The 14,391-nt window shown below is 45.6% G+C and overlaps 1 protein-coding gene across 1 annotated transcript in view; it reads left to right on the top strand.

The window, feature by feature from the left end:
- The window catches only part of USP10 (ubiquitin specific peptidase 10), a 67,969-nt gene extending 53,834 nt beyond the window's left edge, over positions 1 to 14,135 (top strand). Inside the window, exons 9-14 of the mRNA XM_037516276.2 lie at positions 2,033 to 2,132; positions 2,890 to 3,067; positions 5,409 to 5,574; positions 8,483 to 8,627; positions 9,901 to 9,966; positions 13,140 to 14,135. Of these exons, the coding sequence (XP_037372173.1) occupies positions 2,033 to 2,132; positions 2,890 to 3,067; positions 5,409 to 5,574; positions 8,483 to 8,627; positions 9,901 to 9,966; positions 13,140 to 13,327 (843 nt within the window). The 3' untranslated portion in view covers positions 13,328 to 14,135. The remainder of the gene's footprint in view (positions 1 to 2,032; positions 2,133 to 2,889; positions 3,068 to 5,408; positions 5,575 to 8,482; positions 8,628 to 9,900; positions 9,967 to 13,139) is intronic.
- Positions 14,136 to 14,391: the final 256 nt, after the last annotated feature.

Here is a 14,391-nt window from a genome sequence, read left to right on the forward strand (position 1 = left end):
CCAGAGAGAGGGTGGGTTGGGCCGAGAGCAGCAGCAGCATCTTGAAAAGCCACATCCTCCTCGGCCTCTCACGCCTTAGCGCCTCTGGACCTTGATTCCCTCGGCTCCGTTTTTGTCACACACGTTGCTACCGCAGGCATGTTGAGCAGGAGGCTAACGGGACATGTCTTTCTTCGGACATGTCTTTCTTCCCCAACGATATAGTACAAGCAATTACAGTGCTGCCTAGGGAAATTACTGAGACAGAGAAAGAGTTAAGAAAATTCTATCCCAGTTGAGTCAAGTCATATTGAAGCGGCAATGTTTTGAAGGAGGGCAGATACCCAGGAAAGTGTGGGAGGATAACCCCAGAACTTCTCACATGGATCACATAGTGGCTTTTGGTGTTCACTCAGTATTCAAATTTCCCAAGGGATGGGAAATGAGCAGAGTGTTAGGAATGCCCAGTTGGACTAAAAGGTGTCCTGTGCCCTCAAAGAACTCTCTGTGCTATAAGGGAACTTGCTGTAGTGCCTAAGAAAGCAGACAAAACGGCAGCTGCATCTTCAGAGGCTTTAGAGCCTGCCTGGTGGAGATAGGTGGAGAAGAGAGTCAGGGCTTCCCGTGGGGAAACCCCACTAGGATCCTGCTCAGAAGCTGTGCTCATGGACAAAGTGTCTTCTGAAGTCATGTTGATTTGACCATGTAGGGGTCCCTAACACCCTTGGGTTGGGTGTTTTGCCTGAAGGATTCAAAGAACTTACATTGTTTTCCTCATGGTTTAGTACCACAAAAGGACACAGCAAAATCAGCATAGAGTCAAGATGGGGCAATGTCTGCGGGAACCTGGGGCCCTTCCCTCCTGCAGTAGCTGGGGACAAACAATTCCTTCAGCTTGAAACTCTGTGACCGTACCTATGAAATGATGTGTACCAGGGCAGCTCATCAACCTGGAGTCCCAGGGTTTCGTTAGGCACCCTCTGCCTAGCAGAAACCAGCATCCAAACTCCCAGAGGGAAGACTGGTGTTTAGTGTAAACCACACTGTTTGTACCATTTAGGCGTGGTCTCTATCAGTTCTTGGAATGGTGGAACCCTCCCCAAATGCATGTTCCCAGATGCCAGCCAAGGACCTACCCAGCAAGCAGGCCTTTCCAAGGACAGTGGCCTTAGGCCTGCTGAGTCAACTCTTTTCTGCATTATGGGCTGTGCCAGTTTGTGTCCTCTCCACACACTTGCTGGACATTCACACCAGGTGGCTGTTGTCCATGACTACAATTGCATTCGGAGCAAGCAAAGCTACCAGAGACAGCATACAGAATTCTCAGATCATTAGAATCCATAGTTTCGCTCCAAAGAGCAAACTAACCATGATATATAACAATAATCAGACAAAACCAATGTGAGATTAAAAAATGAATATGTAGCTTGGCGCACAGACCTCTCCTGCCACCTGCTGCTCCCCTCAGCAGTGTACTTTGTCAGTCTGCCTGTTCTGTTCCCCACTCTGTCTCTGGTGAATTCTCTCACCCTCCCGTGCTTCTGACTGTATCCAGTGCTTGCATAAATAAATAAATAAATCTTTATTAAAAAAAGAAAAAAAGAATATGTAGCTATAGCGTGTCTCTCATCTGAATGCTTTTGCTGCTCTGTGTGTCTGTAAAGTGGTCAGATAAATCTTTAAATCAGAAGCATTTTCACATATAATTTGAGTTCTTTCCCCCATAACCGCGCATCATCCAAACTAGGAAATTAGGTGAGGTTTAGGGTGTCTAATGTCACAACTCAAATAACCTTTTTTATTTTAAGGTTAACGTGTATTTATTGTAGAAATTTCTGTCACTCAGATAAGTGTTCCACCTGTTCTCTAGATTCCTTTACCCTCCCTTTTCCCCACTCCTCATCTTAGATTTTAGGGGAAACACTTTTACATTAAATCTTGTTAAAAACCTTGTTTAAGAGCAGTCATGGTTTAAATAGGCAGAGAGTATGTTCCCTGAAGCCCTTGCATTGTTGCTGGTTGAGATTAATGTGATCACATTTCCCCTTTTCAGGGTCGACAGGAAGATGCCGAGGAGTACTTAGGCTTCATTCTCAATGGACTTCACGAGGAAATGCTGACTCTCAAGAAGCTTCTCTCCCCCAGTAACGAAAGTAGGTCATGGTGTGTTTGCTACCAGATGTGTGAGGACGTTTTCTTAAGTGTTATTTTTAAACAAACATTACATGCTCATATATTCAGTTACCTTTTCCTCCTGACAGTTGTTTGCCCTTTAGAAATCACTTTATTTACTCATTACTCATTAGGATGCTAGTTATTTTTCCCTTAATACCTATCATATACCAGAATGTTGCATCTAAATCTGCCCACAACCTCTGCTTTTTTCCCTTCACCTTTTAAATAGAAAAATGAACAGATATACAGAACAGCTGTCAGAACAGCTGGTGCAGACCTGTGTTACCGCCAGGCTTGCAGCTGCTTACATGTCATTATACCTTTGTATCACACACAACAGTGTAGATAATGTTTTTCCTGAATGATTCAAAGTTAATTATAGATAAGTTTCCTTCATCCCTATATGCTGAGGTGGGCCTGTCCTGGGGATAAGGATACCCCCCAGAGACCAGAAGCCCTTACCAAATTAGGAAAATGAACTGTAATCACACACCAAACACTACATGTTTGCAGTCCATCTTCGCGCCTCTCCAGAGCCCCAAAAATGTCGTCTGTAGTCCGTATGTGAGTGGGGGTGCAAGAGAGCTGCGCATGTCGCCTTAGGCTGTGTTGTTGAACACACCTCAATTTCCTTTACAACTGACACATCTGTGTAGGTGGTTCGTGTAGTATTTTTCTTTTATTTTTTGCTGTTTTGTTGTAAATAGTAGTCTAAGCAGAATGTCTACTTTACAGAACTTAATATTTCCAATGGACCCAAAAGCCACTCAGTAAATGAAGAAGAGCAGGAAGAAGAAGGCGCAGGAAGCGAGGACGAATGGGAGCAAGTGGGCCCCAGAAATAAGACTTCAGTCACTCGCCAGGCGGATTTTGTTCAGACCCCAATCACTGGCATTTTTGGTGGACACATCAGGTTTATGTTTTTCTGGAATAATTTAGTATTCGCCTTTTTCAGGGTTTGGCCAGTTTTCTAAGGGAGGTGGTATAAGACTTATCCTAAGATGGTTGGGCTCTCTGGTTTGCGTTTACACTCACCTGCTCTTCTTGGGCACCTGACACGTCTCTGTAGCCTCTGCTGCTTCCTCCCTAGCTGGCTTGAAATTTCTGCAGAAGGGCTCATCCCTGGGAGCCCATCTGTCCTGGGGAGCTGCATGCTCCCTTACTTCATCACCACCTGCACCCCTCAGTTCTGCTCACAGCTACGTAGGCAGGGAAGACAAACTAATGGGAAAACGGATTTTGTTACGAGAAGGAATCCATGTATCTAGAGGAATTATAGACACTGGCAGCAGGCAGGCTTGAAAGTTAAAGAAATGTGGAGAGAGATGTTTGCAAGCAGGAGGACCCCAGTTCCTGTAAACCAGTAGCTTTTTGTTCATTCACGACATCCTGTCACTCTTGCTCGTCACAGCTTTGATTTCTTGTCACAGCCTTCTGTGCTGTCATGTGGGAATGAGGGAAGCCTGGCCCAGCTTTGAGTGGGTTTTTCAGCACGGTCTGTGAGGAGCTTAATACAGTTTGTGTGGCTTCACATTATAACCACAGGATAGCTCTTCAGTCAGATTCGTAGCCTTTCCTTGTCCCAAATGCCGTGTGTCCAAAAAAAGTAATATCCTTTCCAGCTTCCAAGAGTTGGTTCAGCTTCTGTAGCCCTAAACAGCTTACACTGAGTAGCTCTCGGGAGGCTAGAAAAGGAAGCCGCTCCAGAATACAGGCCCTTGCCTTGCTGGTGCTAGTTGTGCTGCCATGTGGCTTTATTGAGGTCTTTCTGCCCTTGGCTCTGAGCTAGGCTCTGGCCCTTTCTGTAGTTTCCAGTCTGGAGTCCTCATGGTCGGGTGTGCTATGGGGAAGGCCTAGGCCCTAACCTTTCAGAGTGGTTTGGTCACACAGTTCGGATGGGCTTTGCTGGAGAGGGGGCATGAGTGAGCTCTCCACTAGACCAGCAGCCTGGTGGTGACATTCTTGGGGCTCTCATAGGGAGAGGGAGAAGGATGAGGGACTAGCCCAAATGAATGTAACCACAGCCCCGGATTTGTGCCTCAGTGGAATATCAAAATGGCAAGACCAACAGACCCAGAAACTCCCATTTGTATATAAGAACAGAGGAAGAATCCAGATTCCACTTTGGAGACATTTCTAGCTTGACCTGAATGCCTCTGTCATGTCCCAGAGCCTCACTCTCTCTGGGCTCTTGTGTTAAAATCAGTTGTTGATGGGTTTTTTTTGTGTTTTTTGAGAAATTATCAAAATAAGGAATTACTTCTTGTCATTAAGGGAGTTCTTTTCTGTGGCTAGCAGCCTTTATTAAAGTAGCAGCACCTTTTTCTACCTTTCCCTTAGATGCTTTGATGATATACAAGCCCTTTGAGCCAAGAGGACTTGGTGTGATTTCTTCACTGGTTTCCTATTGTGGATCCCAGTGAATAGCAGTCATGCCTAAGTCTGCACACTCCCAGGGATCGAGGAGATGCCGCTTTTTATTGTGGGGATGGGGGGAGCAGCAAATGAAAAGTAAACCCCAGGTAGAAAAGCTTTCATGGCATCTTCTCTGAAAGTCTGAATACCTCTCCACACCCATTTTGTTCCGTTTACAAACTAGGTCACTCTGACTGCAGAAATAGAAAGAAAGAGAATCCCTTGTTAAGCTCCTGGAATGTTTCCTCACTGAGGCTAAATGAGAGATGAGCTGAACACAAAAATTTTACTCAAGAAAACTTAGAAAAAGAAAAATGAAATGAAAAACCAGCTAAGAAAACAAGGTTGAACTGGCACCCTTCTCTAGGGCGGGGCCTTTCCTCCGGAACAGTGGTTCCTGGGGTTGTTCCGCACTGCCCACTCCTCTTCTTTTGTAAGGGGAAAATGCCATATAGGACACTTTCCGTTTATCTTGGGCTCCCTCTGTTTTATTGGAATACGCTGTGATGCTTTGAGAAATGAAAAGCACAGCATTTTGAGGCTATGGCAGGATAGTCACTGTTATTAAGTGCATCAAATAAAGTGTGGAGTGGAAGATGTACTATGTTTTCTTCCAGATCACTTGAACTGAGGAAATTACTGGCCAGTGGGTTGACTAGAAATGCTGAGGAGGCAGGCAGCCAGAATTATTTTTAAATTCAGGATATTTTTGACTCTTCTGTTCACTCTTCTGAAAGTGGTGATATTGAATAGTTTTATTTTCAGTGTTCACACCTCTTCTGTTGGAAAGTAGGAAGGAGTGATCTCTTAGATTTTATGTTTTTGTTTTCCATTCCTAGGTCTGTGGTTTACCAGCAGAGTTCAAAAGAATCTGCCACTTTGCAGCCATTTTTCACGTTGCAGTTGGACATCCAGTCTGACAAGATACGCACCGTCCAGGACGCGCTGGAGAGCTTGGTTGCCAGAGAGTCCGTCCAAGGCTACACCACAAAAACCAAGCAGGAAGTATGTTCACGGCTGGTCTCAGGCCTTCGAGCTGAGGCCTTCTGGGGTGTGGAGAGAGCGTAGAATTAGCATGAGGAGGAGTGGAATTGAGTTCTCCCTCTTAAATCATTCCTGGACTGAACGTGTCCACATTGTGTAATGAAATGGTTGAAGTAGATGATCCTAATAACCCCATTAGCACTAAATCATGTAGCAGAAGGTAATGATGTTTTGGGTGGTTTCTCTATTCTGAGCTACCTATGATTTTCTGACGATCTAATCCTGACCTCATAGAATCAGCACCACCTCTGACGGGCTCGTGGCTCACTGGCCTTCCTCCCATCCTAGCACATAGTTCTTAAGGTTACTGAGGACTGATCTTGAGGACTTTGAAAAGCAGAAATTGTTCTTATGCCTGTTATCTTTGATTTATCTGAAAGAGATAAGTCTTGGTGCCCTTCAGTCTTGAGGAGCAAGAGAAGCAGATTATAGCGTAGTGTGGGGGGATCGAGTTTAGTTCCTGGCTGTCCCGAAGGACCATGCGTGCCGGCCTGTGGCTCTGCACTGAGCACGTCACTGTGCATTTCACTGTTGTGTCTGGGCTGTGGCAGTCCCTGAGTCCCTGGGCCTGAGGGGAGCTGAATGCCGGGTGGCTTCCAGCCTTGCCCAGCTGCTTGTTCATGAGGAGTGTTTTCTCCCCTCCAGTGCCTGCTGCAATAAAATGTTTGCCTTGGTGGGCTTGGGTAGAGGGTATGGGTTGAGATAGAGAGCAAAAACCAGTTCATTCTAAATAACAGGTTTGGGGGACTAAACCGAGAAAAACATCAGGGTGGAACCTTGAAGATAAAGCAGAAAGAGGTGCACTGCTCTAGCGCTGTGGTTGCGGAGCTGTTGTAGAACAACCCCAATACAAAACGGGGTTCCTGACTGTGGGTCTTTACCCGCGCGCTTCAAAGGACTTATCAATGCTCTACTGCAGGCACATGCGAAAGGTTAATAAAAGGTTTATTTACAAGGGAAGGGGAAATGAGGAAATGTACAGCTCAGGGAGAAAAGTGGGAGACAAAGTTTTAAATGAGTCCTACCCGATCCGCCGATCAGGAATTTCAAAATGGCGCTCTGAGAGCTGGCTGCAAGCCAGGAGCTGTGTAGCCAGGAGGCGAGTGACAGCGAGCCAGCCCAAGGCCCACATGTTTGGTTTTTATATCCAACCTGGCTGTTCAACTCCACCCTCAGGTCCCAGCCACCCTCCCTTTGGTGGTGACGGGATTTGTCTTTCCCAATGTCTTGATGGCTTTAGTCTGGAGTGGGGGTGGGGTCCACAAAGCCTGTATGGGATTAGCTCAGGGCATTATTTTCCCCTGACAGAGGGAGTTATCAGTAAGGTTGAGAATGCTTAGAAATGCGGGTGTTTGACAAAGGAATATTTTGGACAGTTTATCTGTCAAGAACAAATAGCACATTTTCTGGAATGTGATGTGTGTGTGTGTGTGTGTGTGTGTGTTTAAAATACAGAGTAGAGCTGAAATGTTATTTTAGAGGTCAGAATCTTTTTTTCCTTTGGGAACACATGAAAGTTCATGGTAAAATAGGGATATGTAAAATATTTGCTGGAAAGAAAAAGCAATGCTATAGGTGATTAGAAAGTATGTATTATTTTGCCTGGAAACCTAAAATACACATTTAAGAATTTAAAGTTGGCTTTTGGCTGCTCAGTGAACTGCAAAGTTTGGTCAGAAGCCTGGGCCACTAGGGCCTCCATGGTGGCCTAGGGGTTAAGTCTCAGTGCTACCACCACTGTGGCCTGAGTTTGATCCCCAGCCAGGGGATCCCATATATGGTGCAGCAGACCTCTCCTGTCTTACCCGCTGCTCCCCTCAGCAGTGTATTTCAGTGGATCTGCCTGTTCTGCTCACAACTGTCTCTGGTAAATCCTTTTACCCCCCACACCTCTGGCCAGCACCCCAGTTTTTCTATGCAAAAACAAAACAAAAATAACTTGGGCCACTAGCACTGACTGTGAGACAGCATCCCCCCTCCCCCCGCCCAACTTGAGTGCTCTCACCTGATTGACAAACCAGGACCCAGGGGCTTCCAGGTCTTATCTCAGGTTTTAACTTAAGCTGGAGTCATACTTTCCATTCATCACAAGTTCTGGCTGGGTGCAGAGCCACTGAAATGTGGATACAGCGGGAATGCAGAGAAGCCCAGGGTGGTTTGCACAGCTGGGTCTTAGTGTAGTGGGATGACAGGTGAGGGAGTCATAACCTTAATAAAGCCAAGTGTGGTCCCTGCTGAGCCTGCTTTCCAAAGCCCTTCAGATACCTTCACCCACATCTGTCTGCAGTGCTTGCTAAGGGAGCTTTCTTGCTGCTCTACCAGTGCTGCCCATGTATAGAGACTGCATCAAGGAGTGCATAAATATGGAGAACAGTGAAGATATTAAATATTATTTGTGAGCTTGTGTTTTAATAGAAGTAGAGTTTATTAGACCTGTACAGGTATTTCAACAACAAATTAAATTGATAAAATTCAAAATGTTACAAAACTAATAGGTAGTTTTGGGGTTATTTAAAACATTCAATTCAAGAAACACGTTGACTTGAATTTTGTCCATTCCATGAACTATTAAAAAACAAGTTAGTATATATATCATTCCAAGTGTTATTATGTTAGCTTTCATATTTTTATGCCTAGTGTGTTAATGCCTCAGCAGACATTCTTAACTTGGAGTTCACAGGTGAACTCGGGACCCAAGGGATGCTCTGTGGTTGTGTTCATAGGGACATATGTCGGTAGCTTTCTAAAATTCTCCTAAGCTCCTGTGACCCAGGGACGTGGAGTTGTCCCTCCAAGAAGGCCTCTGAGTGGAAGGTGGCGATGGTGTCTGCTGTAGGAAACCAGACGGACCATGTGTTCTGTGTCTTAGGTTGAGATAAGTCGAAGAGTGACTTTGGAAAAACTCCCCCCTGTTCTCGTGCTGCACCTGAAACGCTTTGTCTACGAGAAGACTGGTGGATGCCAGAAGCTTATCAAAAATATTGAATATCCTGTGGATCTGGAAATTAGCAAAGGTAATAAAACACAGTAGGTGGGACGCTTCATTGTGACAGGACTCCTGAAGCCAGTGAGCTGCTGCGTGTCTGTGATGGCAGCACTCAGGATGCTCTTTCATGACCTTTTTGTTGTAAATGTCTTTTAAGAGACATTTGTGTTGAAATTCTCCTTAAGTAACTTCTTAAAATGAAAGATAAAATTTAGTAGACCTTATGATCTTAACTAGATTAGAAAAATAGGGACTCTTTGTTCATCAAAACAGACATACTTTCCTCTAAAAATGTTGGATTAATGATACAAAATAATTTTCCTTATACTCAGTATTCACAACAGTGTTGACTAGCCTGGTTAAGTGGACTTATTAGTGAATTGAGAATGCCCACAGGCCATTGAGGTTGGCCTGGCCTCTGGTTGCAGTAGAACATGTGTTCAGTTTGTGGCACTTTGTCAGCCAGGAGGGTCGGTGGGCTCAGCAGTGTCGGTGCACTTTAACCAGAGCCCCAAGTTAAAGTTGTCTTGACAAAGTGCAGCTTGAAGGAAACTACTTCTCGGCTGTGGAAGCTGAGAATGCCTGTTGTTATAGTGAGGCCTAGCTGGGAACGCAAGTCTTCCCTCAGCCCCAAAAGCCATCTGAACTGACTGCCTGTCCCTACGTGGATTTTATGTGCATATATCGTGTGCTTGTTACATGTATTTTTATTATCAGCTGTGCCTTTTAGAAACAGATAGGGATAGGAAGGTGGCTTAGTTAGCTCAGGGAGGTGGGACCCAAGGAGTCACCAATGGCTGCCAGAGCAGACACCCCCACACTTCGCGGGAAGTGTGCCCCTTCCAAATGGGAATCCAGCCTGGAACAGCTGCTAGCCGAGCCTCTCCTCGCAGAAATTGCCTGACTTTCCTGCTCAGTGAAGTTTGGTGGGCTGCCTCACATGAAATACTCTAATTTTTAGGTTTTTGGGGACTGTTTTTATTTTCCACCCCACTTTAAAGTGAGCAGCTTTTATCTCTTAATTTTTAAAAGAACATCTGCTTTTAAGGAGTTTTCTGGCATGAGCTTATTGGTATATTGCTTATTATTCTTTAACACAGACTGGTCATCTTATTACATTGCACACTATTGTTCTTCATGGCTCAGTTTTTATGCAAATAAAGGAATGGAGTTTGACCTCATTTGCCTGGCCCACTGGGTGGTTCACTCGAGGGGGCCTGTGGTCACCGCTTGCTACTGTTATTCTCAGCCTTTCTGTAAGTGCTTTTATAGATTAAAGCTATTGATGTTTTGTCTTTCAGAACTGCTTTCTCCAGGGGTTAAAAATAAGAATTTTAAATGCCACAGAACCTATAGGCTATTTGCAGGTAAGTAAATCTGCACCCTCTATCTTTGTTAAGGCAGTGATAAAAGGACTCCCATCCAGCCATGGGTAACTTTGCTACACCACCACATCATTTGGAGAATAGATTACTCTCTGATATCCCCATGGACTATAATTCAAGAAATCATTTGAAAATGTGCTTTAACTAAAATTTGGTACTTGAAGTTAGAGTATCATCCTGGCTCAAAGCTGAGCCTGACAGAAGACTATTAGGTATTAGGCAGCCAGACTGGTGATATGAGCATGTGCCCATTCCCTATTCAGTGCTAGTCCTGAGGTGCCATGCCTCACCCCCAGCCTGGCCCTGTGTCAAAGCACTGTCAGGCCACATGGACTCCTCCAGTGGGCACCAGCAGGTACCCTTGACCCAGAATGAGGGCCTGCAGCCTCATCTCCTAGCTGCCTGCAGAGCCCCCTTTCTTTCTCTTTGTAGTCCAAGTCTTAACACCTTTGAGGTTTTATAGCTTTTTTTTTTAAAAGAGAGATCAGAGATATCTTTTTTTTCCTTTTAAATTTTAATTTTTTGTGTAGAAGAACTGGGGTGTAGGCTAGAGGTGGGGTGGGGATGAGAGGATTCTCCAGAGACAGAGTGGGGGGCATAACAGGCAGATCTACTGAAATACACTGCTGAGGGAAGCAGTGAGTGAGACAGAAAAGATCTGCTGCGCCATTTGGGTCAGTTCCCTGGCCGCCTGGGATCGAACTCAGGCCATGGCGGTGATAGTGCTGAGACTTAACCCCTAGGCCGCTAGGGAGGCCCTTTATAGCTCTTTTGATGTTGCTGTTTGCAACAATTATGTTTGCTTTCCTGGCTGTTTTTATCAGAAGTTTCTAGCTTCTTTGTGTCATTCCTCCTTTTGTGTTGCTTTTGCTGAACCTGTTTGGAATTTAGAAAAGTACTGACCCTTATCAACCCTCCCACAGTGGCTGAGCCGAGCCACTAGACACCTGCTATCCTGCGAGCATGTGTTCTCCCCATGTGATAAGAGAATAGGAACTCAAAGAGGAGCCTCAGCACTGAGTGAAGTGCACAGTGGGCCTTTAAGGCCCTCCAATCTGGGGCTGTCCCTCCCAGGTTCTAGGAAGTCAGATTGGGTTCTGGTTGTGGGTGAGGGTTGAGCCACGTTATTCGAAGGCCTTTGGCCCAGTTGGTTGATCTTCTTACCAAGACTGTTCCTTCAGATGTCCTTTTCTCTAAGGCAAGCTGATCACGGCCTCTCCAACAAGATGTTGAGAGGTAGCTTGCTCTCCTCGGAGTCTCCAGCCCTTATGTGGCCTGCCTTGGGATGGCAACTCTGGGGCATCCGTGGGCTCCCTGGAATTTGGCACGCTCGGCCCAGAGGGTGAATGGAGTGTTTCTTTGTCTTCTCCCTGGAGCTGTCTCCGTTAGGGCCCTTGTGAGGGAAGACTAATGCTTGTCTCTTGGTTGAGCCCAGTGTGAGGAGGGTGTGCTCTCCTGCCTGCCCTCTGGAGCCCTCACTTGAGTCTCCTAATCTCATAGTAAGGTCACAGGATTCTTTAGCATTTACTGTAAACTGCAAGTAGAGAAGTACTTTAAAAAGTGATTGTGACTGTGGGGCCAAAGAGAACTAGTCAGTGAAGTGCATACGCTTTTTAACAAAGTGTTGAATTCTCCGTTTTGTTCCTTTTGGTGGGCTCCCCAGGTCACACCTGCATTGTGTTGAGGTGCTGCTAAAGAACCGGGATATGGGCCACATGCTCTTACTCTCTTTTGAACTTTAACAATGGAAGTGTCTTATAGGAAATACAGTTTAAACCCTTTACATCTTTCTTTAAAGTCCCTGAATAAAAAACCTTATTCAAATCAATTAGGTCTTGGAGGTGAAAATCCAGGGTAAAATCCTCAAAGCAGATTGGGGCATATTGGGGTCCATCCTCCTAGTGGCTGTGACTCGTAGGGGTTAAGCTATGACTTGTATTGGTCCTTTGCTGGTTTCTTGCCTCATGGCCCTACAGTCTTGCTGGCCCCTGTGACCAGTCTTGTCTGTTGCATGGCCAGGGCTGGGGAAGAGGCCACCATCTACTCCAAACCCCCAGCCTGTGGTTTCTTTGGGCAGAACCCTGGATCTGTCTAGGGCTTGAAGCTCTAACTGTGCGCCTCTGACCAGCTGAAGTCACTGTCAGTGGATTCAAGCCTCCTCAGAAGTGAGAGCTGCTGTTCCAGGGCGCATTTATGCTGGATCACCCCCAACTGGTGGCAGTTTGCCCTGAGGGCGGCTGCACACAGCTCACTGGACACTCGGTGTCCTCCAGGCTGGCATCTGCTTTTGGCTACCCCCTGCACTCCTCTTCCTAGCATGGGAAGGTGGATACCTTTCACTGTCTGGAATGTATCCTCTCATCTCAACACCCAACAGGGATATTAGTTTTAGGTCTTTCACTCAGGCTGTCTGTTGGAATTACAGAAGTTTTAAAAAAGTAACAAGTAGTGTTTTTTCAGTTAAAATGTAGCAATACTCAATTCTTTTTAAAAGGAAGCGGAGTAAAGACTAGAGCTACCTGTGCTGGTCCCTGCACAGCTCCACCCTCAGCCAGCAGGCCTGGTGTCCCTCTGGGTAGGGGCTGTTACTTGCCCTGGAAAACTCAAGGATCTTGTTCTTTCTGTAACAAGTATATGTCTACTCCACTGTTCTATGAAAAACAGCTACTGAACTTTTAACAATTAACCCATTATTCCTTCTAGTGGGCTTTTAGGTTTTTACATTTTTCTTCACTGTTACAAAATCTTTGCCCAAGATGAAGATGATTTCTTTAGAAAGGCCTAGAAGTGGAGTTGGCCAGGTTGGGTGCGAGTGTGTCTGGGTCTCTGGGTGTTGTTCTGGGGGTGGGCCTGGGATGTGCTCCGTGGGCTGCTGTACTTCCCAGGGTTCACTCCTGGGTGATGTATGGAAATGATCGATGTCCTGCCTGCAGCTCTACTTCATGGGCCTTTTTTTGTACTTGCTTGTGAGCTAGTGAACACTTCAAACATGTGAAGATGTCTGTGTGCAACTTTTTGTTGTAAACTGCTCAAGGTTTTTGAGTTTTGGTGTCACTGCTTTGTGCAGTTACATCTCTGTCCTACCACCTTGGGTGGGAGCCCCAAACTGGGTGTGCAGTGCATCTTACCGGGCCCCTGCGGGCCCTCTCTTCCAGTGGTCTACCATCACGGCAGCAGCGCGACCGGGGGCCACTACACCACAGACGTCTTCCAGATCGGTCTGAACGGCTGGCTGCGCATCGATGACCAGACGGTCAAGGTGATTCACCAGTACCAGGTGGTGAAACCCACTGCTGACCGCACGGCCTACCTCCTGTATTACCGCCGCGTGGACCTGCTGTAGCTGCCGAGCCCACCTGTGGGTCCTCCCTGACTGACTCCCTCTCTTCAGTGGCTCTGCAGAGAGACTCTTCCTCCCTTTCGAAAAAGTGGGCTAGAGTGAAAAGGAGATGTCTGGGGTTTGTGTGCGACATCCTTTATGTTGACTTCTAACTTCCAGCTCAAAATCATTTGGTTGAAACAGACTATCTCTTGATTTAAGAAAATCCACCAAAACCCACACTTCTGAAATAATGCTGATTCCTGAGTAAGAAGGGGGAACTTGCATTTGATTCCCAATCTAATTGCTTAGTAGAATAAATCCTGCACCAGCAACACCTGTAAATTTGTGAAAATGAATTTTATCTTTCCTTAAACAAATTTTTTAATCCCTCATACTTTCCTCCCCACCCTTTAGTTTTTGATAAATGATAAAAATGAGCCAGTTATCAGAGAAGAAGTAATTCTTCAAAAGAAAAAAATAAACACAAAAAGTAAGTTGCTGGTTCCTAACAAGAAGATCACCTTCTAATAATTGTGCGATGAGAAACTGCTTACGTCCGCGTTGCAGATCAAATATTTGGAGGAGTTAAGGTGTTAGTCCATGTAGATGGGTGATTGTAACTTTATCGCCATTAAAAGATTTCAAATTGCATTCATGCTTCTGTGTACACATAATGAAAAATGGGCAAAATAATGAAGATGGATATTTCCTTACGTCTGCTGTTTAATTCTGCTGTCTGCTCTTCTATAATGCTGCGTCTAATTGTACACAGTTTAGTGATACCTAGGAGTATAAAGTTGTCGCCCATCAATAAAAATCACAAGGTTGGTATAAAGCGGTGCTGGTGTTTCTTTGACTGTGTTTCTGTTCCGTCACCCTATTTGAAACAACCTGTGGTCAGCCTGCTATGCTGGAGACCCCAGCTGAGATGTGGGTGCTGTTTGCTCACTCTTGCCAACTCACTAACTGTAATGATTTGTACAGGTATTTTGAATCGTCAGATACAGAAAAGGGGAGATAGACTCCCCTCCCCCGTTTCTCTCAGCATTTTCACTATCATTGAAGTGGTGGTAGCTTTCTGGTAG

Source organism: Talpa occidentalis, unplaced genomic scaffold, assembly GCF_014898055.3.
Source record: "Talpa occidentalis isolate TD23 unplaced genomic scaffold, MPIMG_talOcc4v2.1 talOcc4.17, whole genome shotgun sequence".
NCBI classification, from domain to species: Eukaryota; Metazoa; Chordata; class Mammalia; order Eulipotyphla; family Talpidae; genus Talpa; species Talpa occidentalis.